At 42.5% G+C, this 27,698-nt stretch overlaps 1 protein-coding gene and 1 pseudogene across 1 annotated transcript in view; both read right to left on the minus strand.

The window, feature by feature from the left end:
- Positions 1-27,698, minus strand: part of LOC145411309 (uncharacterized) — a 141,429-nt gene that overhangs the window by 82,984 nt on the left and 30,747 nt on the right. Inside the window, exon 2 of the mRNA XM_080281331.1 lies at positions 3,168-4,863. Within this exon, the coding sequence (XP_080137457.1) occupies positions 3,168-4,816 (1,649 nt within the window). The 5' untranslated portion in view covers positions 4,817-4,863. The remainder of the gene's footprint in view (positions 1-3,167; positions 4,864-27,698) is intronic.
- On the minus strand, positions 26,322-26,438 carry LOC145411512 (5S ribosomal RNA; annotated as a pseudogene).

Below are 27,698 nucleotides of genomic sequence, written 5' to 3' on the forward strand. Positions count from 1 at the left end.
AAGAGAGTTGGTGATAGGATAGAGTCCTGAGGAACACCACTGTTGATAGATCTAGAAGAATGATGGCCGTCTACAACAGCAGCTATAGAACGACCAGAAAGGAAGCTAGAGATGAAGGCACAGATAGAAGGATAGAAACCATAAGAGGGCAGTTTGGAAATTAAAGATTTATGCCAGACCTGATCGAAAGCCTTTGAGATGTCAAGTGCAATGGCAAAGCTTTCGCCAAAGTCCTGAAAGGAGGATGACCACGAGTCTGAAAGGTAGGTGAGAAGATCGCCAGTGCAGCGTCCCTGACGGAACCCATACTGATGATCAGAAAGAAGGTTGTGATAGGAAAGATGCTTTAAAATCTACACACACTGCAGTCTTGGCCCCCTCACACATACTCTTCACGGGATTCAGCAACTTCCCATTTACTCCATATAGTCTTAACATTTTCCACATTTCTTGTCTATCCACTCAGTTATATGCTTTCTACAAATCCATGAAGGCCATGTACAACTTCTTTCCCTTCTCTAGAAACTTTTCCACTAAAGACCTAAAAATGAATATCTGAGCTACACAACCTCTTCCCTTCCTAAAACCTTCCTGTTCTTCTCCAACTAATTCCTCTGTCATTTCTCTAACTCTGTCAGTAAGTATCCTACCATAAACTTTTCCTATTACAATAAGAAGACAGATGCTCCTATGTTACCACTCACCTCTTTTTCCACTTTTCCTTTGTGCAGAGGGATAATTATACCTGATTTCCAAGCCTCATGATCTACTTTCCTCCAAGGCCAATCTGCACATCCCCCATATCCATTCTACTACTACTCTCCCCCTACATCAGCATTTCACCATTCACTCCATCAACTCCTGGGGCTTTTCCCATTTTGACTTTCTTCATTGCTTCCACTACTTCCATCTTACTGATCTCTTCCTCCCTTCTCACCTCCCTCCTCCTCCTTCCAGAACATTTTCTTACATTCCCTCCACTTTGCACTGAAATTCCTTCCAAATTTCTCATCCACTCTCTTCTTACTCTCTCTTACTAATCGTTCCACTTCTCTCTTCCTCTGTAGCTACATGTAGCTCTCTATTCCATCTCACAACTTCTTCCATGCCTCTGTTTCCCATCCACTCACTATATGCTTTCTATTTTTGCACCATAGTTTGTCTCACCTCTTCATTCCATCATGCTGTTCCCTGCACCCCCTTAATTCTTTTCACTCCACACATCACCTAACATGCTGCATAGATTTCTTCTATATCTTGCACACACTGTCCACCTCCCCCATCTGCTCCAGATCATATTTACCCCAACCACTCCTCATTTGCCTTTTTTTCAACCTCTTGTAATCTTTCTACCCTCGTTATATAGACTACTTCCTCCTGCCCTTCCCTCCTTTTATTCCTCCATTGCACTCAAACCTTGACTTTAACCACCACCAAGTGATGGTCCAAAAGTCCACTCCCCCAACCCCTGTATGCTCTTGCATCCATTAAAAACCTTCAAATTCTGTCATCCACACACATACAATCAATAATTGCCTTCTGTTCATTCAGTTCACCACCCACCCTGCTCATCACTCGCCATGTATACCTGTGGATCATTTTTTGTATTGGCTATCATCAACCCCCTCCCTGCACAAATGTTCACTAGAGCACTGTCATTCTCATCCACTTCTACAGGCACACCCCACTCACAAACTATTCCACCCACCTTCACATTCCCTACTTTTCCATTCATACCTCCAATCAAAAAGACTCTTTCATTCCTCTCAAACTTTTCCATGCAAGCTTCCACATTTGCCCAGAACTCTTCTTTCATTCTGCTTGCACGATCTTGTGTTGGCGCATACACATACACACAGAGTTGCAGAAACATTACAGAAAAGAGCAGGGTGGGTGGACAGTATCTATCTAGATTTCATGAAAGCATTTGACAGAGAACCGCACCAAAGACTTTTATGGAAACCATACCATCAAGGGGAAATCCAAGGCAGACTGTAATACTGGATGCAATATTTTCTCAGAAAAAGGGAAATGAAAACAGTATTAAGGGGAAATTACTCATCATGGAAGTGACTAGCAGAGTTCCACAGGGCTCAGTGCTGGGACCAATTATGTTTTCAGTACTGTATACTGTATTTAAAAATGACATAGACAGTAACACTGGAAATGAAAGCTATCTAAATATGTTTGCTGATTATGAAAAAATACAAAAGAGAATTACTAACATGGACTCTTGTAGAGAGCTGCAAGAAGAATTAAATAAACTTCATGAATGGAGTAATAAATAGCAAATGGAATTCAATGTGGACAAGTGTCATGTCATCAAGTTTGGTAAAAGTGGAAAAAGACCAGATTGGGATTATAAGTTAGGAAGTAAAACCCTACACATATCTGAAAGAGAGAAGGACCTAGGAGTAATTATCAATAACAGACTATCTCTGGCTGACCGCATCGGTAAGAAGGTACAGAACATGTATACACTGCTTGCCAATATAAGAAGGTACGGAACATGTATACACTGCTTGCCAATATGGGAATAGCATTCACATATATAAATGAAGACATGCTGAGACAGATAATAACATCATTCATCAGACCAACCCTGGAGTATGCATCAGTAGTCTGGAATCCTCATCTAAAAAAACACATAGATAAGATTGGAAAAATTCAAAGGGCCGCTACAACATGGGTATCAAGCTTAAGGGATCTAAGCTAAGAAGAAAGACTTGAAAACTGAATCTGCCAACACTATGAGAGAGAAGGAAAAAAGGAGACATGATTTTACTATATAAATGCATATCACAGAAGGAGAAAATAGACATAATTGAGTATATAACATATGGGGAAACACTGGCAAGAGGACACTGCAAAAAACTGCATAAAAAGAGAGGTGATAAAGATATAAGGAAATTTAGTTTCCCAAATAGGGCAACTGATCATTGGAATGCACTACCATTGAAATATGTGCCAAAACAATTCATAAATCTAAGGCTATGTACGATAAAAATGGTTTAATACACGGGACAGTATGAGCCTGACTCATTCCTGTAGTTACAATTAGGTAGGTAAGAACAATCGCCCACATTTGTAATCCTACTTTCAATCTTACCCAAACAATCCTTGAACCAACTAATGCATACTCTCTTACACTAATATTAGTATATTACCTTTTCTTCTCCTTTTTCCACCATCTACCAGACTCTGGTAAGCCTCGGGTGACATTCTTTGGGTCCTGCAATTTCTCTTTCTGTGCAACAATCTCACTGCTAAACTCAGGTTTTATTTTCTCTGGTCCAGTAATGAAAAGATGGTTCTTATCTTTTTGGTCCTCAAATACCATTTGGGTGTTACTGGTGCTTTTTGATACCTTTCCATGGGAAATATTAAGGTCGTCACTCATACTACCCACTTGTGGCTTCTCACATGGAAGATTAAGGCCACCTGTTGTAGAAACCGCTTGGTCAGGAAGGACAGGCTCATTTTCTTTGTTATTAGGACCAGATGAAGCTATGCTCTCACTGTTCTTTCCATCTTCATTTTTGGACAGGGTTGCAACTTGCTCAGTACCAACTTGCATACATTCAAGGTGAGTCTGCACCCTTGAGTCTCCTTGTTTCTTTATATTTTCACTAGGCTTTCCTTGAAGATTTATATAATCTTCCTGATGGTTAATGTCTTCAACATCACATTCATTTTCAGACCCATCTGTATCAGAACTAACCAATTTTAACTGAAGTTTTTCCTCCTGACAGGCAATTGCATTTTCTCCTAGCTTGCTTGCAACTTCAAGATTTTTGGACAGGGTTGCATCTTGCTCAGTACCAACTTGAATGCATTCAAGGTGAGTCTGCACCTTTGAGTCTCCTTGTTTCTTTATATTTTCATTAGGCTTTCCTTGAACATTTATATAATCTTCCTGATGGTTAATGTCTTCAACATCACATTCATTTTCAGACCCATTTGTATCAGAACTACCCAATTTTAACTGAAGTTTTTCCTCCTTACAGGCAATTGCATTTTCTCCTAGCTTGCTTGCATCTTCAAGATTCTCTGTATGCATTGGCAAACATGATTTTTTGTCATCAAAATTGATATTACTTAATTCTGTCTTCTCCCTGAATGACTCGACATCTGCAATGCTTGGCTGAATATCTGCATTGCTCTTTAGACCTGCAAGTGTACAGGTACTGGTTTTAGCATTTTCATTATCTTCAGAAGGTACATATAGCTTCTGTTTTGATTTTACTGCATTAGCAACATCTCTATTATCAGATGAGTTCGATCCTGAGGTAGCAGCATCATTCAGAGCCTGAGACTTATTACTGATCTCTGAGCCACTCCTCTGTTGTGATCTCATATCTGAATTCTTGTCATCATCAACGGTAACTGATGTTCTTTCCAAAATTGAGCATTTTTTGTGTGTCATTTTAACATTATCAATGTCAGCACTAACTAAAACTCTGCTCGAGCTTCTTGTAGGTGTTTGATCAAATGTATCGACAAACTCTGTAGCTTCAGGTGACTGTCTTCCAAGTTTATGATCATCTTTGTTAGCTATAGTAATACCTGCAGTTCTCTTAGCTGAACGTCTAGTAGGTGTTTGTTCAACTTCATCCATGTTAACAATACATGAAATTCTCCTAGCTGAAGGTTTTGCAGGTGTTTTATCAACTTCCTCAGCATCAACCGAGACTCTTTTAGTTGAAAACCTTGTGGGTGTTTTGATGTCAGTTGTCTGGAGATGTGCATCAACTGATAATTTCATTGTATCTGGATGTTTACCAGGTGGAGAAGAGGCTGTTAGACTCCTTACCATGGGTGTCTGAAGTAAGGCAGCTTCACCATCCTTTACATCCAGACAATCTGTATAAGACAAGAAATATTAACATTCCATGAAACATACTGTACTCCAGTAGCTGTACAAGTTACAAACAACTGCATACATAACACAGTACTGCAATTCCTCGCTTAAAGCACAGAAGAACATCTAGAAACTGTCATGTTTAAGGTACTGGAAAAGAATGCCTTCCAGTGGTGGTACTGACATCAAGTAAGTAGATAAATTCTGCTGCTCATCATTCATATGTGCCTTAAATCCCCCCCCCCCCATCTAAAAACAGAGTGTGGACTGTAGAGAGCCAATTTTAGCCTCAGTCCATCAAGTTTGCATCTGAGCCTTGGGCTACAATAACAACTACACAATGAGGATACTTGCCAACAGCTATGTTCCAATCTTTCATCTCCAACTAAAAATATTGTAGTAATGGCAGTAAAAAGGATTTATCAAAATAAACTTATGATTTACCATATTCTATAGCATCTAAGAAGCTGCACTGTGAAAGACACACTCTACTGTAATTCTGGAAGGGCAACTCAGGAAAAAAAAAAAAAAAAAAAAAAAAAAAAAAAAGGTTCATCTTGACCAAGACTGCAGAAAGGTTGTGTGAACTGAGTCATTTTCACTCAAATACACACTCACCATTCAGAATCTCTATTCAGTACTGTTCATCAGCCACTTGTTTCTTTATTTTCATGTAAAAGAATGGTACAAAAAAACAAAACAAACAAACAACCACTTGCTTACAAAATGTTACTTCATTTCACAACGCCATCTTAACACTCTTTATGTTTATGAACTTACTTTTTTCATACAACAATTCAAGAATTAATGTTCATCTCCATTAAAGCATAATTAACATGTTTCAAAATACTCAGACAAAAACTATTTTTCTTTAAATGAATTTGAAACTACACAACAGAACTCAATAATATCCATTGTTTCAATCATTTAATAAAATATAATGGCCATTAAAGGTAGAAATACACTTTATTTATCTCCAAATCTACTGCTTGTACTGTATGTATATCAAAATCATAAAGTTTTTTTTTTTTTCAAGAATACTCCCCCAGTATCCTTGCTTGTAGTAAAAGGCGACTAAAAGGGTTGGCTGAGGGTTAGTGGCCCTCCCCGGAAAACAAATAACTAAACAGACAAACAAGAAGCCTCGGACAAGGACTGATCAAGAGATGACGACCAAGGACTGGACAAAGGACATGGTAATCGGAACGTGGAATGTACGGGGAGCGAATGATGAGGTGAAAGAGAGAGAGATTGTCCAGGTGCTTGAGGGTGCGAAAATTGATGTATGCGGAATAACTGAAACAAAATGGCCAGGAGAAAGTGTGAGAGAATGGGAGTATGGATGGGGTATATGTGCAGGAGTAGGTGAGAATGAGAGGGTAAAAGAAGGAGTATGTATAGTTGTGAGTAAAAGATGGAAGAAGAGCATAAGAGAGTATGGATCAGTTGGGTCAAGGATTGTGTGGGTAAGATTGAAAGTTGGAATACAAATGTGGGCGATTGTGTGTGTGTATGCGCCAACGCAAGATCGTGCAAGCAGAGTGAGAGAAGAGTTCTGGACAAATGTGTAAGTGTGCATGGAAAAGTTTGGAAGGAATGAGAGAGTGTTTTTGATCAGTGATATGAATGGTAAAGTAGGGAATGTGAAGGTGGATGGAATAGTTGCTGAGTGGGGTGTGCTTGCTGAGATATATGAGAATGGCAGTGCGTTAGTGGACATTTGTGCTGGGAGGGGGTTGGTGATAGCCAATACCCTCTTCAGGCACAAAATGATCCACAGGTATACATGGCGAGTGATGAGAAGGGTGGGTGGTGAAGTGAATGAAAGGAAAGCAATGTTTGATTATGTATGTGTGGATGAAAGGATGCAAAAATGTGTAATGGATGCAAGAACTTATAGAGGTTGGGGAAGTGGACTTTCTGACCACTACTTGGTGGTGGCCAGAATCAAGGTCCAATTAGGATGGAGAAATAGAAGAAGGGAAGGACGGGAAGAAGGAGTATTTGTAAGGAGAGAGCAAAGGTTACAAGAAGATGAGAAAAAGGCAGAGTATAAGAGAGAAGTGGAGGAACAATTGGGCAAATATGAATTGGAGCAGATGGGGGATGTGGAAGATGTGTGCAGGATATTTACTGAAGAAATATGTGCAGTATGTGATGTGGTGTGTGGGATGAAGAGAAGACAGAGGGGTGTGCAAGGAACAGTGTGGTGGAATGAAGAGGTGAGACAGGCTGTGGCACAAAAGAAAGAAGAAAGCATACAATGAATGGATGAGAAATAGGGGCGTGGAAGAAGCTGAGAGGTGGAAGAGTTATATGTAGAAAGAAAGAAAGAGGTGAAAAGATTAGTAAGAGAGAGTAAGGAGAGAGTGGATGAGGAATTTGGAAGGAACTTGAGTGTAAAGTGGAGGGAATGTAAGAAAATGTTCTGGAAAGAGGTGAAAAGAGTAAGACAGGGTGGAAGTGAAGTTAGCAGGGGAGTGAAAGATAAAAATGGTAGATTACTAGTGGAGAAGGAAGAAAAAGTGAGCAGATGGAGGGAACACTTTAAGGAATTGTTGAACATACAGGATGGAAGTAATGTGAGTATAAGTGGCTGGGGAATGGCTGGGAGAAGGAGGGAGGTGAGAAGACAGGAAGAAATCAGTAGGATAGAAGTTGTGGAAGCAATGAAGAAAGTTAAATTGAGGAAAGCCCCAGGAATTGGTGGAGTGTGTGGTGAAATGCTGAAGTATGGGGGAGAGATAGTAGTAGAATGGATGAGGAAAATGTGCAGATTGGCCTGGGAGGAAGGTAGAGTCCTGGAGGACTGGAAGTCAGGTATTATTATTCCCTTGTACAAAGGAAACGGGGAAAAAGAAGTGTGTGGTAATTATAGGGGCATCTGTCTTCTTAGTATAATAGGAAAAGTGTATGGTAGGATACTTATTGACAGAGTTAGAAAAAGAACAGAGGAATTTGTTGGAGAAGAACAGGGAGGCTTTAGGAAGGGAAGAGGTTGTGTAGATCAGATATTCATTCTTAGATCTTTAGTGGAAAAATTTCTACAGAAGGGAAAGAAGTTGTATGTGGCTTTCATGGATTTGGAGAAAGCATATGACAGGGTGGAGAGACAAGGATTGTGGAAAGTATTAAGGATATATGGAGTAGATGGGAAGTTGTTGAATGCTGTGAAGAGTACTGCATGTATGATGGTGCTAGGGCTGTAGTGACTGTGGATGGTGAACTAAGTGAATTTTTCTCTTTGGAGGTTGGGTTGAAACAGGGATGTGTCATGTCTCCATGGTTATACAATCTGTATATGGACGGGGTAATAAAAGAGGTACAAGGTAGGGTAGTGGATGTTGGAGTGGCCTTGGTGAGAGAGGGTAGTGTTTGGAAACTCCCTGTACTGTTGTTTGCAGATGATACTGTGTTGTTGAGTGAAGACGAAGGAGAGCTGCAAGGCTTGCTGGATGAGTTTGGGAGAGTGTGTAAGAAACGGAATCTAAAGGTGAATGTAGGGAAGAGTAAAGTGATGGTCTTTGAGAGAGGTGAAGTTAGTGAATGCACAGCGAGGTTGGATGGTGAGGAATTGGAAAATGTGAGTATGTTTAAGTACTTGGGTAGTGTAATGGGTAACGATGGAGGTTTGGAGGGTGAAGTGCTTGAAAGGGTACAGCAGGGAAGAAAGGTTGCTGGTTCTTTGAAAGCAGTGATAAGAAGCAGGGAAGTGAGCATGGAAGTGAAAAAGTTACAACATGACAGTATTGTGATACCAACTCAAACGTACGGAAGTGAAGCTTGGACGTTGCTGGAAGGACACAAGTCAAGAGTGACAGCAGTGGAAATGAGTTATTTAAAAGGAGCCTGTGGAGTCACATGGAGAGACAGGGTGACAAATGAGGTTATAAAGAAGCGTTGTGGTGTGGATGTGATAGGAAGCGTTAGGAGGAATACACTGAGGTGGTTTGGCCATGTGGAGAGGATGGAGGGTGAAAGACTGACGAAGAGAGTGTATGTGAGTGAGGTGGAGGGGGGAAGAGGGAGGGGGAGGCCGAGGATGAGATGGAGGGATGGGGTGGAGAGATATATGAGAGAGGGGGGTGTGAGTAGGGAGCGGGGCAGTGAAATGGCGGGGGACAGGGCGACGTGGAGGCAGTTTGTTTGTGGCCACCCCGAACGGGATTGAGGTGTCTGGCAATAGACAGATAGATAGACATTTTATTCACCCCAAAAGTACCCCATACCAAATTTGGATCTTGTCAGATTTATACTGTATTCCAACCCTCCCATGTTACCATATTTTCCCACATCCAGTCCCAACTTAGTGTGATATGAGACTATTGTAACTTGCCCCTGCTGCCTCATTATCTACAGACAAAACACTTGCTTTTATAATGGAAAAAATACCCTTTAACAAACAAACAAAATGAATAACATATGTTTTCTACTCAGCTGTCTGGCATAATCAAATATGCTCTTATACAGTAGAACATCTATTTAACACAACAGATTCCTCGGGAGGTCACCTAAATTAATTTCACGCAAAATCAGAGTGTTGTTTTAATGGGAATAAGATAGTCTGGCACCTAAAAGAAACACAGAGTAGTAAAAATGTTTTTATTAACTAGCATTTACGAAAAGCATACATCAGGATGATAAATTAGTAACAGTCGTTCCCTGCACTGAGGTCAGGAGATGAATGGCATCTTTAACGCATGGTACAGTGTGTACGAGAATAATGCCTGCTGCCTCATGTCACTAGTGCCCTCCCTCTACTCCAAACTGGGGCCTAACACTTGAAGTGCCACTGCCACAGTGCAGTGCATCCAACAAATTGATTTTCTGCCCCAGCATAATCGACTGACCTGATTTCTTTGTATTTGGAGTAAATAATTAAGTACTGGTAATGGCTGGCCTGTTAGACATAGCAGCAATGGCTTACGCACTCAGTGATGGTGGTGGTGGTGGGGGAGAGTGTCACACAGCACAATTTGTCTGCCCACTAGAAAACCAGCACGTAAACTGAGAATGCTTTGTGCAGAGTTGCCTTGAAATCCACATTAGTTGTGACATCATTATTCCACACATTCTCATTTAGTGACCACGATGATATAGAACGTGCTGTTGGTACAACTAATATAAAGTCTGGTATACTGTGAATACTGAAAGTGAAGGTATTAAAAATAATGTCAAACCTATTATGATTTCAGTGAAAGGACAATAAATGAGTAAGATGATTTAATACTCCAGCAAATGCTGATAATAACAAAACCAAGAGGCAAATAAGTTTATCCACAGCCAAATTTTCTAGTAGATCAGCAGTACACAATTCACAATACTGATTCAGTATTTCTTTGTTATTACAAAGCAAGTGTGGATTGCAAATGCTTGGCATGTGCCTTGTTTTTTCAGTAAGATGTAAAGATATCACCGGGTGGATGCAGGTAAACAGTGATTTAAGATGTAATCTTCCTTGTTTTAAATGAGAGCACAGTAATCACTCGATTATCCAGACGCTCACTATCCACATGTTAGGCATTGCCTCTATTAAATTCGTATCCGGATTTATTTCTTTGTATCCCAGTGTAACAGCACCAACATTGGCATCAGGTTGACCTAAAAAAAAAAAAAAAAAAAAAAAAAAAAAAAAAAAGTGGGTGGCTGGCCAGCCTCTCCCGCCACACGTGGGTAATAGACAGAACCCACAAGCTGAGCAAAAATAGCTGTCCAGTTCCTTCCCTACCAAGCATTCAAAATTTTCAAGCCGCCCCTATCACTCAGAAAGTTCAGCCAGTGCAAGGATAATACAGGCACATAACCCATAAGCAGAGCAAAATGACTGTCTGGCTCTCTACCAAATGGTCAACATCCCCCAGCAGCCCAGATCACTTGGAAAATTCTGCTGGGACTCAAATAATACAGACCGCAACCCACAAGATGAGCAAATATGGCCGTCCAGTTCCCTCACCAAATGGTCCAAGTCCCCGACGCCGCTCCCACTTCTCACCCCCTGTCCCTCCTCCATCCCCCTCCAAGCTCAGTGCTGCCAGGCCTATCTTCCTCCCCATCCCGTAACCCTCCCTCCCCTACCCCTGCTTAGTGCACCGCCCTCTCCCACCATCCCTGCATCGCCACCAGTGAGTTGTTTAGTTTTTGGCAGTTTAATTGAATGCTATTGATCATATCATAATTTTAAAAACATCATGAGCAAGCTGGTGAAATTTTGCATCCAGACATATGCTTAGCTCTTGCACGGTGCGGGCAAAATTTTGCACTAGGATGTTGGGAAGTTATTTGAAGCTATTTAGTATTCTTGAACAAGTTTATTCTCACTGCCTTTCTGTACTTTTACTCATCAGCTTTGTTTGTATTTATTAGCTTATAGTATTAGCACCAACGAAGATGATGGTATATTATTTATACCAATATAACCAATTTCCGGGGTCTGCGGAAATGTTTGTGGGTTTCAGCTGTGTGTGTGTGTGTGTGTGTGTGTGTGTGTGTGTGTGTGTGTGTGTGTGTGTGTGTGTGTGTGTGTGTTTCCCCAAAACAAACTGAAAACTTATGGTTCCCGAGAGGGTTAACGTTATTTTTACAACCGTCATCTTCATTGATTTGCTTTAACCCCTCAATGGCCATGCCTTCAGAAATTTGCGTGCTCCCCTGGCTGGCCTCAGGACCATTTTTTTCAAAGTTCTAAAATCAGTTTCTTTTTCTTACAGATGTGAAGAGAATTGTCTGGTGCACCTGGCAATGTGTTTTTTAGCTTCCTAAACCCATCCTGTGATTTGCTATGATTTGCAGAAGAATTCACAAAACTACAGTGCATGTGCCAATAACACATGTAGAGAAATGAGTGAAAACATCCGAGATGAAGTAACCACCTGAGTGCTTGGGATGGTAGAGTAAGGTTATGTAAATATGCCAGTGACCTTTGTTCCTTTCCCACCATGGACTGGTTGAGTTTTTTTTTTTTTTTTTTAAGTAACCAATTTATTTAAGTGATTAATGTGCTGAATTATTCTATAATATACAGTAGTTAATTTGACAACCAAAGTAAAAATTTGGAGATATAAGTCTTCAAAGTTACACAAAAAGAGGTTGATGGCAACACGAGCCTCAAGTGGCTGTTATGTTATAAACCCACCAAGCCCAGAGACAAAACATAACTGCAATCCCCAGCTAAGCTGTGCGATTGTGGTTCTGCTGATAAGCCAAGCTCTGCTTCGTCATGGCCAAGTCAGCAAATAACCACTATTGGTGCTTTGTTCCACTGTGCAAGAACACAAGTAGAATCACACCAGAAAAACGATTCATCTCCATTCCATGAGACATGAAAACCAGGAAGCTGTGGCAGTGAGCAGCGCATCAGGAGTACCCCATCATAAAGGGCAACTCCTACTGTTGCGAAGTGGTGTGACGAAATACCAAATTGGCAGTCATTTACCAAATCGGCACTTTTAATTAGAAAATATTATAATTTTTATCACCATGCAGGTTCATGCATTCAGAATTTCAGTCAAAAATTTGCTTCTAATATGACTATTAACCAGCCCCATCCCAGGTGATTTCTCACCTACGATACCCCTCCCCAATCCCGGCAGATTTTTTAGTTTTTATTTTTTGGGGTCAAACCTCCGCTTTTTATAAGAAAAATTGGGAAATACCAAAAAAAAGTGCTTACCTGAGCTTATAAGTGCACTATACAAGTGTCTCTCTGAACACCTGGTACTGTCTTCTCTGGGCATGTGCTGCTGCTGTCATATTTTCTGTGGTAGGGGTCACTATTGCAAACCACTCAGAATAGGTACATATTTGTTCATTTGGTACAAATTTATATGTAGTACAAGAATATATTGGTTTTCACACAATAATATAGGTGATATATGCACTGTTTCACTCACCGAACACATCAACATACTGCACCTTCCTTGGTGACGGTACCTCTTCATAACTGCTGCTTGCTTCTTCCTCCGACGCCATGTAATCTTTGTCCTCCACATTGTCATCGATTGGGGAATCACTCTCACCTGTGAAGGCATCAAGGGCGGCTTGAATTTCGTCGTCCGAGAGACTGTAGTGCGACATGTCTTTACTGGCCATGTCACTGCTAACAGGTGAGTTGCCGAGACAGTGGCAAGCAGGGGTCATGCAGGGTGAGGCAGTGTCGCTGCCTGGCAGCTAGTAGAGGAAGGTCTTCCACATATGCCTACCAAAAATCACCCGCAAAACTTGAAAAATGTACAAATGATGGACCTCGCAATTGCAGAATGTACTGATGCGTCATTGGGTCTCAACGTGAAAAAAAGTTGTGATGTACCCATATGTTGTCGGGACGTGACGGGTTAATAAGAAATCAGGTTTCAGAGCTAAAAGATGCTAAAGTTAGAAGATATTTACCATTCAGTTGTCAACATGCATTGACAGACTTCCATTTTGTGTAGATATTGATTTAACCACTAAGCGCCAGTTGATGTACGGTATATAGTTGTCACGATTTTGGGCGCAGAGCAACGCTGGTGGATGTGTATAGCCGCAAGCATCTTCTCGCCACCCTTTGAACTTTAACTTATCATTACTCATCGGCAGGACCACCTGGAGACGTGGGGATACTTTCATTTGAAAGAGGAAGAGTTGGTGAGTCTTATGTATTTTTAACCCCTAACCGTCAGCTAACATGTATAGTAGTCACGATTTTGGGCGCGGAGCAATGCCGGTTGACGTGTATAGTCGCAGGCGTCTTCCCACTATCCTTTGAACTTTAACTTATCCTTACTCATTGACGGGACCGCCTAGAGACTTGGGGATACTTTCATTTGAAAGAGGAAGAGTTGGTGATTCTTATATACCTTAAATATTTTCTCTAGCTGTTATAGTTTGGTAGATATTAGGGTTTGAATTAAGGGTATTTTTTTCCATCATGGATATCCCCCGTAGGGAGGAGCGTGCAACATCGGAAAACCCCCGGCATGTAAGGGTTAATATTTTTCTCTAGCTGTTACAGTTTGGCAGATGTTAGGGTTTGAAGTAAGGGTATTTTTTCGAAAATCATGGAAATCCACCGTAGGGAGGAGCGTGCAACATCGGAAACCCCCCAGCATGTAGGGGTTAAAGAACAAAGCAAATGTATTTGCATTATAAATCAATATTTACACAAAACAGAAGTCTGTCGAGGCGAGTTGTCAAGCTAGAGGTGAAACACTTCCGCCAGCTTTAGCAATTTTTGCTCTGAATCCTGAACTTTTATTAAGTCAAACTAAACACAAATTTCAGACCGGGTGTCAGATAATTTGGTGAGTATGAACCTATATGGTGATAAAAAATTATAACAGCCTAACATATACAGCATAACCTAACCTAACAATCATCTGTTAAGCAAAACCAACCCTAACTTTGGCTTAACCCCTTAACCACAGGGCGTCACTTTTGTAACGCTTGGGAGCACGGGATCATATCGCGGGGTGTCACTTTCGTGATTCTGTGTTATTTTGAATTCGCCCGGGCTTTCAAGTGGTGCCTTGTATCATCTATCAGTACTGCCAATGTCCAACACTAGTCAGCACTCCTAATCTCATCTGTACTCCCATCCATTGTTGACAATTTTGCCATTTCTCCCCGTTCTTGACTCCCCTCCCTACCTCCCCTCCATTACCCTCTCCTCTCGCCTGCCAGGCCGTGCTACGCTAAGTAAATCTTCCCTGGAATTTTCCACCGATTTCACCCATTGAAATAAGCCCTATGCCCTATTCTTATACCAAATAATATATACAAAAAAAAAATAAGGTAAATAATAGTGCCATACACCTGGAATTGGCTAATTATCACCTGACAACACCTCACGTGCACTCATTCGGTAATTTTCGCTGTTTATTTCCCCTTGAAATATGATGTATAATATATTCTCATAATAAAAATATATATAAGAAAGGAAGGGAGAAGCCTAAGTGATATTTACATTCACCTGGTACTACATAATTTATTATGTATTGTCTAGATTTCCTGCCAATCATTTCATAGTGTATGTATTAGCAGCTGTCACCACGCTGACATTGGCAGCATTGCACTCCCCCTAGGCAGGCCACCACACTGTATTCAGTTTATTGTCGTCTTTCAAGGTGAAAGCAAGTCGGATTCGCGCCTGTCCAATTCCGCCGCTTTTTAGCCCCATGCAAAGGGCCCTGTGACCTCTACCCCCAGTAAACCTCGTGTGGAAAGGGGTAAAGGGCTAAGTGACTGCTGTGGAATGTGAAATGGCTAATTCGTCAATGAAAATGATAGAGAGTGACTACGATCTTTCTGGTGAGTAAAACAGTGCAAATAGAAATGTAAATAATGTGTAAACAGCAAGTGAAAGCAATGAATGTAAATATAAGTGAACAGTGGAAAATAGTTTTATAAGTTACTGCAAGTGACAGTGCATAACACAGTGTAAATAAAATCTATCTATCTATCTATAGCCCGACGCCCTAATCCCGCAAACGGTGGCCACAGACAAAACGCCTCCAAGTCGCTCTGTCACCCACCATTTAACTACCCTCCCCCCAACTCACCCTCCCCTCCCTCATATACCTCTCAACTCCATCCCTCCACCTCATCCTTGGTCTACCCCTCCCTCTCCCTCCCTCCACCTCACCTACATAAACCCTCAAAGTTAGTCGTTCATTCTCCATTCTCGTCACATGTCCAAACCACCTCAGTGTATTTCTCCTAATCTTCCCAACCACATCCACATCCACCCCACAGCGTTCCTTCATGTCTTCATTCATCAACCTGTCCCTCCACGTCACTCCACATGCTCCTCTCAAGTAACTCATTTCCACTGCTCTCACTCTTGACTTGTTCCCCTCTTGCAAGGTCCACGCCTCGCTTCCATACGTCAGGGTAGGAATCACAATACTATCGTGCAGTGACTTCTTAACTTCCATACTCACCTCCCTATTTCTCATCACTGCTTTCAGTGAACCAACAACCTTCCTTCCCTGCTGTACCCTTTCACGCACTTCATCCCCCAAAGTTCCATCCTTACTCATCACACTACCCAAGTACTTGAATGCACTCACATTCTCCATATCCTCACCATCCAACCTCACTGTACATTCTGTGACTTCATTCCTCTCAAACACCATAACTTTACTTTTGTTTACATTAACTTTCAGCTTCCTCCTCCTACACACTGTCTCGAATTCATTCACCAAACCTTGCAACTCCCATTCATCTTCACTCAACAATACTGTATCATCAGCCAACAGCAACACCGGAATCTTCCAAATCTCACCCTCATTCATTAGAGCCATCCCCCCATCCACTGCCCTACCTTGCACCTCCTTTACAACTCCATCCATGTATATATTAAACAGCCATGGAGACATCACACAACCCTGTTTCAGTCCTACATTGAGATCAATGAACTCACTCAGCTCACCATCCACTCTCATCATAGCCCTAGCTCCTTCGTACATACTCTTCACAGCACTCAATAATTTCCCCACCACTCCATATATTCTTAATACCTTCCACATACTTTGCCTATCTACAGTGCTCGTCAGAAGTATTCAGCGTTGTCCGCCGGGCGCGCAATACTTATGGCCCAAAAAGAATCACCCATTTTGGGGGGTAAGAATTGAGCCACAAGTTTGAGCTCCGAGCATGACGTCACGGTAGCCTGAGGCCTTCTGATGCGCTGGTTGGTTCCCGCCTCAGTCGCCCACGGGCTGCCTGAGAGAGAGGAACTCCGCCGAGTGTCCCTCTCAAATTGCGCCATTTTTTGCCGAGTGTCCCGCAGTGTTTTGGCCTTCAAAACTTTGTTATGGCACCTACCCGTGAACTATCGAGTGAAATCATATCCCAGATCATTGCTCTAAAGGAGGCAGGCCACCAGACAAAGGAAATTAGTGAATTGGTTGGTGTGGCACGATCGACAGTGCGTCGTTGGTGTGCGCGGTTTCGGGAGGAAAACAGTGGTGAAGTTCCCACAAAGAAACCGAGGTCTGGTAGGCCTAGGAAAACTTCCCCATGGTCTGTTAATGTTTTAAAACGTGCAGTGGAGTTTAATCCTTGTGTGAGTGCAAGGAAAATTAAGGAGAGCAACCCAGAAGTGTTTGGTGAGGTGTCAGTGAGAACAGTGTCTCGTAGGGTGCATGAGCTTGGTTACACAAGTCACAGGCCTGTGAAAAAGCCTCTTCTCTCTAGCAGCCAGAGAATTCGTAGGCTTGCCTTTGCTAATAAATATCTAAATTGGGGTGAGGAGCAATGGTTGTCAGTGTTGTGGTCTGATGAGGCAACGTTTAGTGTTACCTGTAACAGAGGAGCATGCAAAGGTAGTGACCCACTTGACCCACGGTATGCAGAAAGCACAGTTAAACATCCTGATTCACTCATGGTATGGGGTTGTTTTTCAGGGAAGGGTTTGGGGAAGCTTGTTGTACTTCCCAAGAACCTCAGAGTGAATCAGGATGTTTACCTGGAGCTTCTGTGTGATCATTTACCAGACTCCTTCGAGCTAACAGGTGCACGAGTGTTTCAGCAGGACGGTGCACCTGCTCACAAGGCCAAATCAGTCACCAATTGGCTTCGTGACTGCGAGGTATCATTCATGACAGACTGGCCAGGAAATAGCCCAGACCTCAACCCGATTGAAAACCTCTGGTACCTCGTAAAGAAGAGTCTCCAAGGGAAGGACGTGAGCTCTTTGCCTAAGCTGGAAGCCGCCATTCGTGACTCCTGGGACAAAATACCCCTCCAGCACCTCAGGAGCCTCGCCCTTTCACTTCCAAGACGTCTTAGGTCCGTGAAGAAACGTAAAGGCTACCCTACGAAGCACTAAAGGTAAATAAAATGCATTATTTATATGTTTTTTCAATGTTGAAAGGTTTGTTTCTCAGGAGGGACGCAGGGCGCCCCATACTTCTGACGAGCACTGTATTCTGTCATAAGCTTTCTCCAAGTCCAAGAAGGCAGCATACACTTCACTAAACATCTTAGAACAAATATCTGATCTACACACCCTTTTTCCTTCCTAAATCCCCCTTGTTCTTCTCCAACTAGCTCCTCTGTCATATGCCTAACCCTATCAATGAGTATTCTACCATATATTTTACCAGTCACACCAAGAAGGCAAATACCCCTATGGTTACCACATACTTCTCTCTCCCCTTTTCCTTTGTATAAAGGAACAATTATACCTGATTTCCAGTCCTCTGGAACCCTTCCCTCTTCCAAAGCCAATCAACACAACTTCCATATCCACTCCACAACAATCTGACCCCCATACCTCAGCATTTCACCGCACACTCCGTCAATTCCTGGGGCCTTTCCCAACTTGATCTTCTTCATTACTTCCACTACTTCCGCCCTACTGATCTCTTCCTCCCTCCTCTCATCTGTTCTTCTCCCAGCCATTTCCTAACCACTTATACTCGCACTCCTCTCACTCTCTACATTCAACAAATCCTTAAAGTGCTCCTTCCATCTCCTCAATTTCTCTCTCTTCTCCACCAACAATCTATTATTCCTATCTTTCACTCTCCTACTATTTCCCCTTTCACACTGCCTTACTTTCTTTACCTCCTTCCAAAACAATTTCTTACTCTCCCTTCATTTCACACTCAGATTCCTCCCAAACTCTTCATCCACTTTCTTCTTACTCTCCTTCACCAGTCTCTTCACCTCCCTTCTCCTGCTCACATATACCTCTCTCTTCTCTCTCTCATCTTCTCCCCTACCTCTACTCGCCAACCATTCACTATATGCCTTCTTCTTTTGTTCCACAGCTCGTTTCACCTCATCATTCCACCATGCTGTCCCTTGCACACCCTTGCATCTTCTCCTCACTCCACAAACCATCTCACACTCAGCGCCTATCTCTTCCATGAATATCTTACATACATCTTCCACCCCTTTCATCTGCTCTAGCTCAAATCTTTCTTCCACTATGCTCTTATACTCTGCCAGTTTCTCACTATCTTGCAAATTCTCCACTCTTCTCACAGGAGCTGTTTCCTCCTGTCTTCCCCTTCGTCTCCTCCACCATTTTCTTTGCAGCTTTACCTTGGCCATCACTAAGTGATGGTCTGAGACTCCATTCCCCCACCCTCTCCACACTCTTGCATCCAACACTTGTCTTCTCATTTGCTCATCCACACACACATAGTCTATCATTGCCTTTTGTTCAACAAGCTCACCATCCATCCTCCTCATTACTCTCCATGTATACCGGTGGATCATCTTGTGCCGAAAGTAGGTGTTGACTATTGCCAACCCCTTACTAGGACAGATGTCCACCAAAGCTACCATTCCCATCTACTTCAGCTGGCACACCTCACTGACCAACCACTCCATCCACTCGTACATTCCCAACTTTGCCATTCATATCTCCAATCAAAAGCACTCTCTCGCCCCTCTCAAATTTGTCTATACATGCTTCTACTCTCGCCCAAAACTCATCTTTCACTCTTGCCGCTCAGTCCTCTGTCGGAGCATACACACATACAATCGCCCACGCTTGTATACCTACTTTCATCCTCACCCATACAATCCTTGCACCCACTGTTCCATACTCTCTTATATTCTCCTTCCACTTCTTGCTTATCATCAGATATACTCCCTCTCTTGCCCTCTCATTCTCATTAACTCCCGCACATACCCTCTTATTCTCATTAACTCCCGCACATATACCTAAACCATATTCCCATTCTCTCACCCTTTCACCTTCCCATTTAGTTTCAGTCAGTCCACATATATGAGGCGTCTCGTGGACAAGGGGCGAATGCGACATTTTTTTTTTTTTTTTTTAGTTATGAGCGTTTAAAGTTCAGGTATAGGTGGCAGACATAGAATATTACAGAATAGCATGTTATTATATATCATTAGAATCCTCCGGAAGAGGCAAATTTATACTGCAGGAAAAAACACACACACACACACACACACACACTCGCACAGTAAAACACGCGATGGTGTTTTTTCAGCATATAGTAATTATTGTTCGATCAACTTGAAATTCATTCCTGTATTAGATGTAAATGAAACTAAGATACTGTGAAATTTTCAGCCAAAAATTCCTATAATTAATATTTTTCCTATAATTATTAATTAAAAATTTTCATCTTATCGGCAACAGGTTGTTTTATTGTGTGTATGATAACCATTATATTGTTAATAACTGACACAATGAAGTTATAATACTCACACATTTCGCACTCGCTTGTCAGTAATGGCATGAATATTTAGAAAGGCAATGAAACAGACATTAATAGTAACATTATCAACCACCACAGTGTAACTTTTCCCATGCTTCTTTCTACTTTCCTTCCCCTTCACTCTTGGCCTTGCAGTTTCTTTTGTGTGCACCCTGGCATTAATATACTACTGAAGGTCATGGCTTTTCAATGCTCAATATGCCTTAAATAAATTGTTCACATTCTCCAACCCCACTTTTTCGTAACACTTGTTCTTACAGGTACAAGCCAGGCCTACCCTCTTCTCATCCACAACAGCTCCATACCTGTTGACAAATCCCTCACCACTGTCTCTTTTGGCCTTTTTCTGGGACTTTAGCCAAGTCTCGGGCCTTCTTTTGCGTGACGAGCGGCGGTGTATTGGCGTTATCCTGGTTGGTAGTACAGTACTCGCCATGACACCGAGTAATTCACTCGTAATCTCAAAGTAATGCGGAGTGTAAACAATGCCAGGTTTCACTCACGTGCTTGGGGGGATGACTAGCGCGTGCGTCTGATAGGCTGAGAGGCAGCCCTTTAACTCTGACAGAGGGAGCCGCTCGCCCATTGGCTGGGCACGTGCCGACATTCGCCCCTACCGCTCTGAAATCACAGACCCTCCCCGCCCTCCTCGTGTGCAAAACAAGGGAGATTGAACCTAGAATTCTGAACCCACATGGGTCGGAATCGGAAAACGCTCTTCACCACGAGATTTTCAGTGCTTCCATCTATCGGAAAACATGCATAACTCATTTTTGATGGGGGTGGCGCATTCGCCCCTTGTCCACGAGACTCCTCATATCCACTCTTGCATCCTCAAGCACCTGAACAATCTCTCTCTCTTTCACTTCATCATTCACTCCTCTCACATTCCATGTTCCCACCCTAAGAATGTCCTTTGTCCGTTCCTTAGTCGTCAACGTATGGTCCGTCCGGGTCCGAGGAGCTTTATTCGCTTGTTTAGTTAGTTCTTTTTACGGGGTGGGGCACTAACCCACCACCAACCCTTTTACTCGCCTCGTACGACAAGCAGGGATACTGGGGGAGTATTCTTGAAACCCCCCTACCCCCAGGGGGTAGAACAGAAATGTAAATAATGTAAATAAAATAGAGAATGTAAATAGAAATGTAAATGAGTAACGGTAGTAATATAAGAATACGAGTATATATACTAAGAGTAATGAAAGTGAAAGTTTCACTCTAGCATGTATGAATACTATGAGTTATGAAAGTGAAGGTGAAAGTGACAGATTCACTCTCAACGCTAGTATACAGGATGAGAAAGTGAATGTTATGTATTTTTCTGAAAGAGAAATTGAATGCCTACAGTGACAATAAACTACTATTACTGAAGGAAATTTATGGATAAAGACTGTAGATAAATATATAAGTGTTATATAGTAACAGAAATATAAAGTGTGAGTGTTTTTATGAATAATAAATGACAGAACACCAGCGGCGAACAATCGCAAGTGGGAAGGTCATACGCGCTCGTAATTTTCATTGCTTTCACAGTGTTTTTTTTTTGGAGTATGGATTCCAAACTATTTGAGAATCATAGAATAGTGTTTCTAGTGATAATATCAGGCTGTGGTAATCATATTACGGGTTGTTGGGAAGTGTAAAGTGGAGACTTTGTTACTCAACTTCAGAGGTCTCCACAAGTCCTGCGGTACTCGACAAAGGCTCAACAAACATCCCAGGAGAAAGCTGAAAGTATGTGCCATATGAATATGTAATTTTAATATTTTAGGACTAATAACTGATTTTTGGCAAGTATTTTTAGAGAGTCTGTCGGAGAGCGAATATGCCCGCGGGACACGCAAGTCAAAGCAAAACAAGCCCGTGGTTTAGGGGTTAAGCCACTGGCAGGGATGTGAAAATTTTATTCTCCAGATCTGTCTGGCTGTTACTAAAAAGATGTTCAAACATCACCAGTATATAAGACCAAGAAATCAGATAACTGAACACTCCACAGAAGTCTTGCTGTCCAAGGTCATGCCTCCCTAGGAAAAAACATTGAAATATTTCAGTCTTTGCGACATTTTCCCTAAGTAGCTATTACTGTCCAGTTTCTGGTCTATATGCCCCAGGAGTCAGGACCTAGAAATATTATACTGATTCAGTTCATAAATCACTTCATTACGACTTTATCAAACCTAATCTTTGTGCTACCAAGTTGTCCTGTGGGTATCTGGCTGTCGCAAGGTTCGCCGTCACCACTAGTCTCTCTAAAACCAATAAAACATTTCATTAAAGCTCAAACACAGCACACTTCATCATTAACCCCCATGCGCCGGGGGTTTTCCAATGTCACCCACTCCTCACTACAAGGGATTTCCGTGATTCTGGCAAAAATACCCTTACTTCAAACCCTAATATCTGCCAAACTAAAATAGCTAGAGAATAAATTAAAAATACATAAGACTAATCAATCCTTCCTCTTTCAAATGAATGTATCCCCAGGTCTCCAGGTGATCCTGTCAATGAGTAAGGATAAGTTAAAGAAGACTGGTTTTCTTTGTTTTTGTGGGCTGTTTCCGAGCGCATGCCACTGCCCCTGACCTTGGACTTGCTGGCTAACATTGGCAATGCTGACTGGAGTGGTGATTGTAACACTGCCCAGCCTTCCTTCAAGAAACCAAGAATTTTACAGTCAATCTTCGACTTTTCCTTACTCACCGCCATAAGGATGAGTCATCACCCAATTCATGTAGCTCCCCATAGAGTTTTCCATCCATTTCATAGTGCCACTATGCCCCATAGGTGTGTGGGAAAAGAACAGCTCTTTGATTTTCTGTACTCACTTCTTCCGTCAATTATAATAATTTCCATCACAGCACTCATATTTGCACTTGACATCACGATTACGGGTGGCTGCACTTTGAGAAGTAACTGCTCTGGCTGTTTCACGCAGTATGGTTGAGTATGAGGTAATCACTTATTCACCATTACTTTCTGAGTATCGAGGGAAAAAATTTGGTTATAGCCAACCAGATCGTTTTCTTTCTCACCCGCACATTCCTGGTTTTCTTTCATGTAGCAGGTAGGGTTACTCAAGGTATTTCCAATCACTGTTTCACAAATAACCATAAACAGTAACACTTATTGTACTGCACATGTAAAACTTATTATGAAATACTTATAACACTTACTAGATATAACTTACATCTTACAGGTAATTGCACTTGTGCATGACTCTTTACTATTTACAATTTCACATACACCTGCTCAGTCACTGAGCCCTTTCCCTGGCGGTTTGGACACAAACTATCGCGGGGGTCGATGATACAATCAGCCCCAGGCGAGGGGGAGCGGAATCAGACGAGGAGCATGAGGAAGACATCACTCTACACCCTACCAGTGCTGTGTACACACTGCGCCAAAAGTCAGAGGGGTACCTTGGGTATCTACCTACCTTATGGTTGTCATGGAAAATGGTCATGGGTTCAAAGGGTGGCGGGAAAACGCCTGTGGCTATACACGTCAACTGGCGTTGCTCCACACCCAAAATCGTCACAGCTATACATGTCAACCGGCGGGTCGGGGTTAAGAGAGATAACACACTAAGTCTTACATACCTAGCATGATATTTACAGCTGAATATCATGGAGGTCTTACATGTACTGAAGTATGATTCCCAGACACTGCTGTGAGTGGCAGTCAGCTGTGGCCCTGGCATGGTTTGCAACATCACAGCGAGGGTGCATCAGTTTTGTGCGAGGTACACTGGGTCACTAATGTATCGGTGCACAGGGGGTCCGATGCCTACTGAGAACAGTCAGTCAACTGCTGATGGTTACCAACGTCTCATTGTGTATGAATAGTATCTGTGTATATAAACATAACATCTGCTGTATGTGTTGCACACAATCATGTCCGTTGCCTCCCCAAACTCGAGTATCCTTTCCCCTTCTGCATTCCTTATACCATACGCACTTCCCCCATGCACTTCTTCATAACCTTGTGCTGCTTCACCTACATGACCATTTAAGTTCCCTCCCAAATTCACTATCTCATCATCCCGCATACCACCCACTACACGTATTAAATCATCCCAAAATCTATCTTTCTCTACTTCATCCAATCCTGCCTGTGGAGCATATGCCAATATAATTGCAGCTACAGTGAGGATGTTAAAGATGAATGGAGAGAGCATTATAACCGGTTGTTGAATGAGGAGTTTGACTGGGACAGGGAAGGTTTGGAGCCAGCAGATCCAGTGTCTGGCCCTTGGCCTTTGATTGATGCTGCTACTGTGAGTGAGGCAATAGGCAGGATGAAGGTGGGGAAGGCAGCAGGTGTGTCTGGGTTGACTCCTGAAATGTTGGAGGCCTCAGGCGATATAGGGGTGAGGTTAGTCACTGACCTGATAAATAGGATTATTTATGAGTGTGTTGTCCCAGATGATTGGCTGAAGAGTGTAATTGTAAATGTGTATAAAGGGAAGGGTGATGCCCTGGAAAGAGGAAATTATAGAGGTATAAAGCTTTTAGATCAGATAATGAAGGTAATGGAGAGAGTTTTAGAAGGTATAACTAGAGAAAGAGTGAATATTGATGGGATGCAGTTTGGGTTTAAGCCAGGTAGGGGGACCAAAAATGCTATATTAATTGTTCGACAGCTTCACGAAAAATATATTGGTAGGAGAAGGGATCTTTATTTTGTTTTTGTTGATTTGGAAAAGGCCTTTGACAGAGTCCCTAGAGAGGTGGTGAAGTGGGCAATGAGAAAGCTTGGATTGGAGGAGTGGCTGGTTAGAGTGGTTATGGCTATGTATGTGGGTGCTCACACCCAGGTAAGATTGAATGGAGATTTGAGTGATGAGTTTTCTGTGAATGTTGGTGTGCATCAGGGGTCAGTCTTAAGTCCCATGTTGTTTATCATGGTACTTGAAGCCCTTTCAAGTGACTTTAGAAACGGACTCCCATGAGAGTTGTTGTAAGCTGATGATTTGGTGTTGACTGCAGAGAACGAAAGGGAGGTGGAGGAAAGGTTTAGGAAGTGGAGAGATGGTATGGGGCACAAGGGGTTAAGGGTAAATGCAGATAAAACAAAAGTGATGATATCTTGGGTTGGTGGGGGTACTATCAAAGACGAGGGAGAGTGGCCATGTGCAGTTTGCCACAAGGGCGTGGGAAGTAATTCCATCTTGTGCGGTGTTTGTGATAAATGGGTGCATAAGAGATGTAGAGGTATCAAAGGTAGACTGCGAGATAATGCTGATTTTATGTGTATGATGTGTCGGGGTGAGAAGGTGGAGATTGTTAGACGTGAAAGGATTGAACTTGCTGGTGAATCTCTTGAGTGTGTGGAAGAGTGTTGTTATTTGGGAAACATGTTGTGTGCTGGAGGTGGGGCTGGAGCTAGCTCTGTGGCTAGGCTGAGACGTGGTTGGAAGAAGTTCAGGGAGCTCTTTCCTCTCCTGACATTGAGAGGGCTCTCCCTACGTGCTAAGGGGTCTTTGTATGCAGCATGTGTTAGCAGTGTAATGCTGTATGGTAGTGAGACCTGGGCAGTGAAGGAGGAAGATATTCGCCGGCTCAGACGTACAGAAATGACAATGATTAGGTGGATGTGCAGTGCATCCCTGCGTCCAAGGCAAGGAGGGGCTGGGTTTATGATGGAAGAGCTGAGATGTAGGATGGGACTGGAGTGCATTGGTGTTGTGATGATGAGAGGTAGATTGAGATGGTTTGGACATGTGGAGAGGATGGGGGATCATAATTGGGTGAGGAAGGTGAGAAGTGTTAATATTGGGAGTGGGGTTATGAGGGGTAGACAGAGAAAGACATGGGACGAGGTCATTAAGTGTGACCTCAGGGATAAGGAACTGAACAGGGAGGCTGCAATGGATCGTGCAGCGTGAAGAGCTGCCATTAGGTGACCAAGGCTGACACATGCAAGCATGTTGGAGCCTTTAAAAACGAAAAAACGAAAAAAAAAATATTGCTAGTTGGCGATATATAACACCTCCCGACATCAGGGCTACCAAAGTGCGGTAGGTTGGACACTAATATTTCAGTGACCTTCGTTCTGTGTTCTAAAATGTTTCATGCATATTGTGCACCGATACTTTTGTGACCCATTGTACAATAATCACTAACTTTGAGTTAGTTTTTTCAAAAATATTAAATCATTCATTCATTCACTCATTGCCAGACGCCATGTATCCCAAACGGGGTGGCCAAGGGCATAGAGTTAATTGTTTTACAGGGAGGGGCACTAATCCTCCACCAACCCCACTTGACACGTAGGGATGCCAACAGCATCTGGTGTTCCCAGGCGGTCACCCATCCAAGTGCTAACCAGACCCAATGTTGCTTAACTTCGCTGATCGGACGGGAAGCGGTGTACTCAACGTGGTATATGATATTCCGGTGATTACGAGTGACCACTTTACTACCACATTTCGCGGCATATTAGATGCTGCAATGTGAGGGACACACCCTAATTCTGGAAGTGCAGTTAAAAAAAAAAAAAAAAAAAAAAAAAAAAAAAAAAAGTATATAATGTATGTCGCGACCAAGACTGCAGAAAGGTTGCTTGATATGAGTTAACACTCAAATACACACTCGCCTTTCAGAATCTCAATTCAGTACTGTATATCTGTCTGAAAAAGTGAGCAGATGGAGAGAACACTTTAAGGAATTGTTGAATATACAGGATGGAAGTCTATCTATCTCTCTATTGCCAGACGCCTCAGTCCCGTTTGGGGTGGCCACAAAAAAATCGCCCTGTCCCCCGCCATCTCACTGCCCTGCTCGCAACTCACACTCCCCTCTCTCATATACCTCCCCACCCCATCCCCCCATCTCATCCTCGGCCTCCCCCTCCCTCTTCCCCCCTCCACCTCACTCATATACACTCTCTTCGTCAGTCTTTCACCCTCCATCCTCTCCACATCGCCAAACCACCTCAGTGTGTTCCTCATAACGCTTCCTATCACATCCACATCCACACCACAATGCTCCTTTATATCTTCATTCATCACCCTGTCTCTCCATGTGACTCCACAGGCTCCTCTTAAATAACTCATTTCCACGGCTCTCACTCTTGACTTGTGTCCTTCCAACAACATCCAAGCTTCACTTCCGTACGTTTGAGTTGGTATCACAATACTGTCATGTAGTAACTTTTTCACTTCCATGCTCACTTCCCTGTTTCTTATCACTGCTTTCAAAGAACCAGCAACCTTTCTTCCCTGCTGTACCCTTTCAAGCACTTCACCCTCCAAACCTCCATCCTTACTCATCACACTACCCAAGTACTTAAACGTACTCACATTTTCCAATTCCTCACCATCCAACCTCGCTGTACATTCACTGACTTCACCTCTCTCAAAGACCATCACTTTACTCTTCCCTACATTCACCTTTAGATTCCGTTTCTTACACACTTTCCCAAACTCATCCATCAAGCCTTGCAGCTCCCCTTTGTCTTCACTCAACAACACAGTATCATCTGCAAACAACAGTACAGGGAGTTTCCAAACACTATCCTCTTTCACCAGGGCCACTCTAACATCCACTACCCTACCTTGTACCTCTTTTATTACCCAATCCATGTACAGATTGAACAACCATGGAGACATGACACATCCCTGCTTCAACCCAACTTTCAAAGAGAAAAATTCA

Source organism: Coenobita brevimanus, chromosome 89, assembly GCF_032717465.1.
Source record: "Coenobita brevimanus isolate Jiangsu-jjx chromosome 89, ASM3271746v2, whole genome shotgun sequence".
In the NCBI taxonomy this organism is placed as follows: Eukaryota; Metazoa; Arthropoda; class Malacostraca; order Decapoda; family Coenobitidae; genus Coenobita; species Coenobita brevimanus.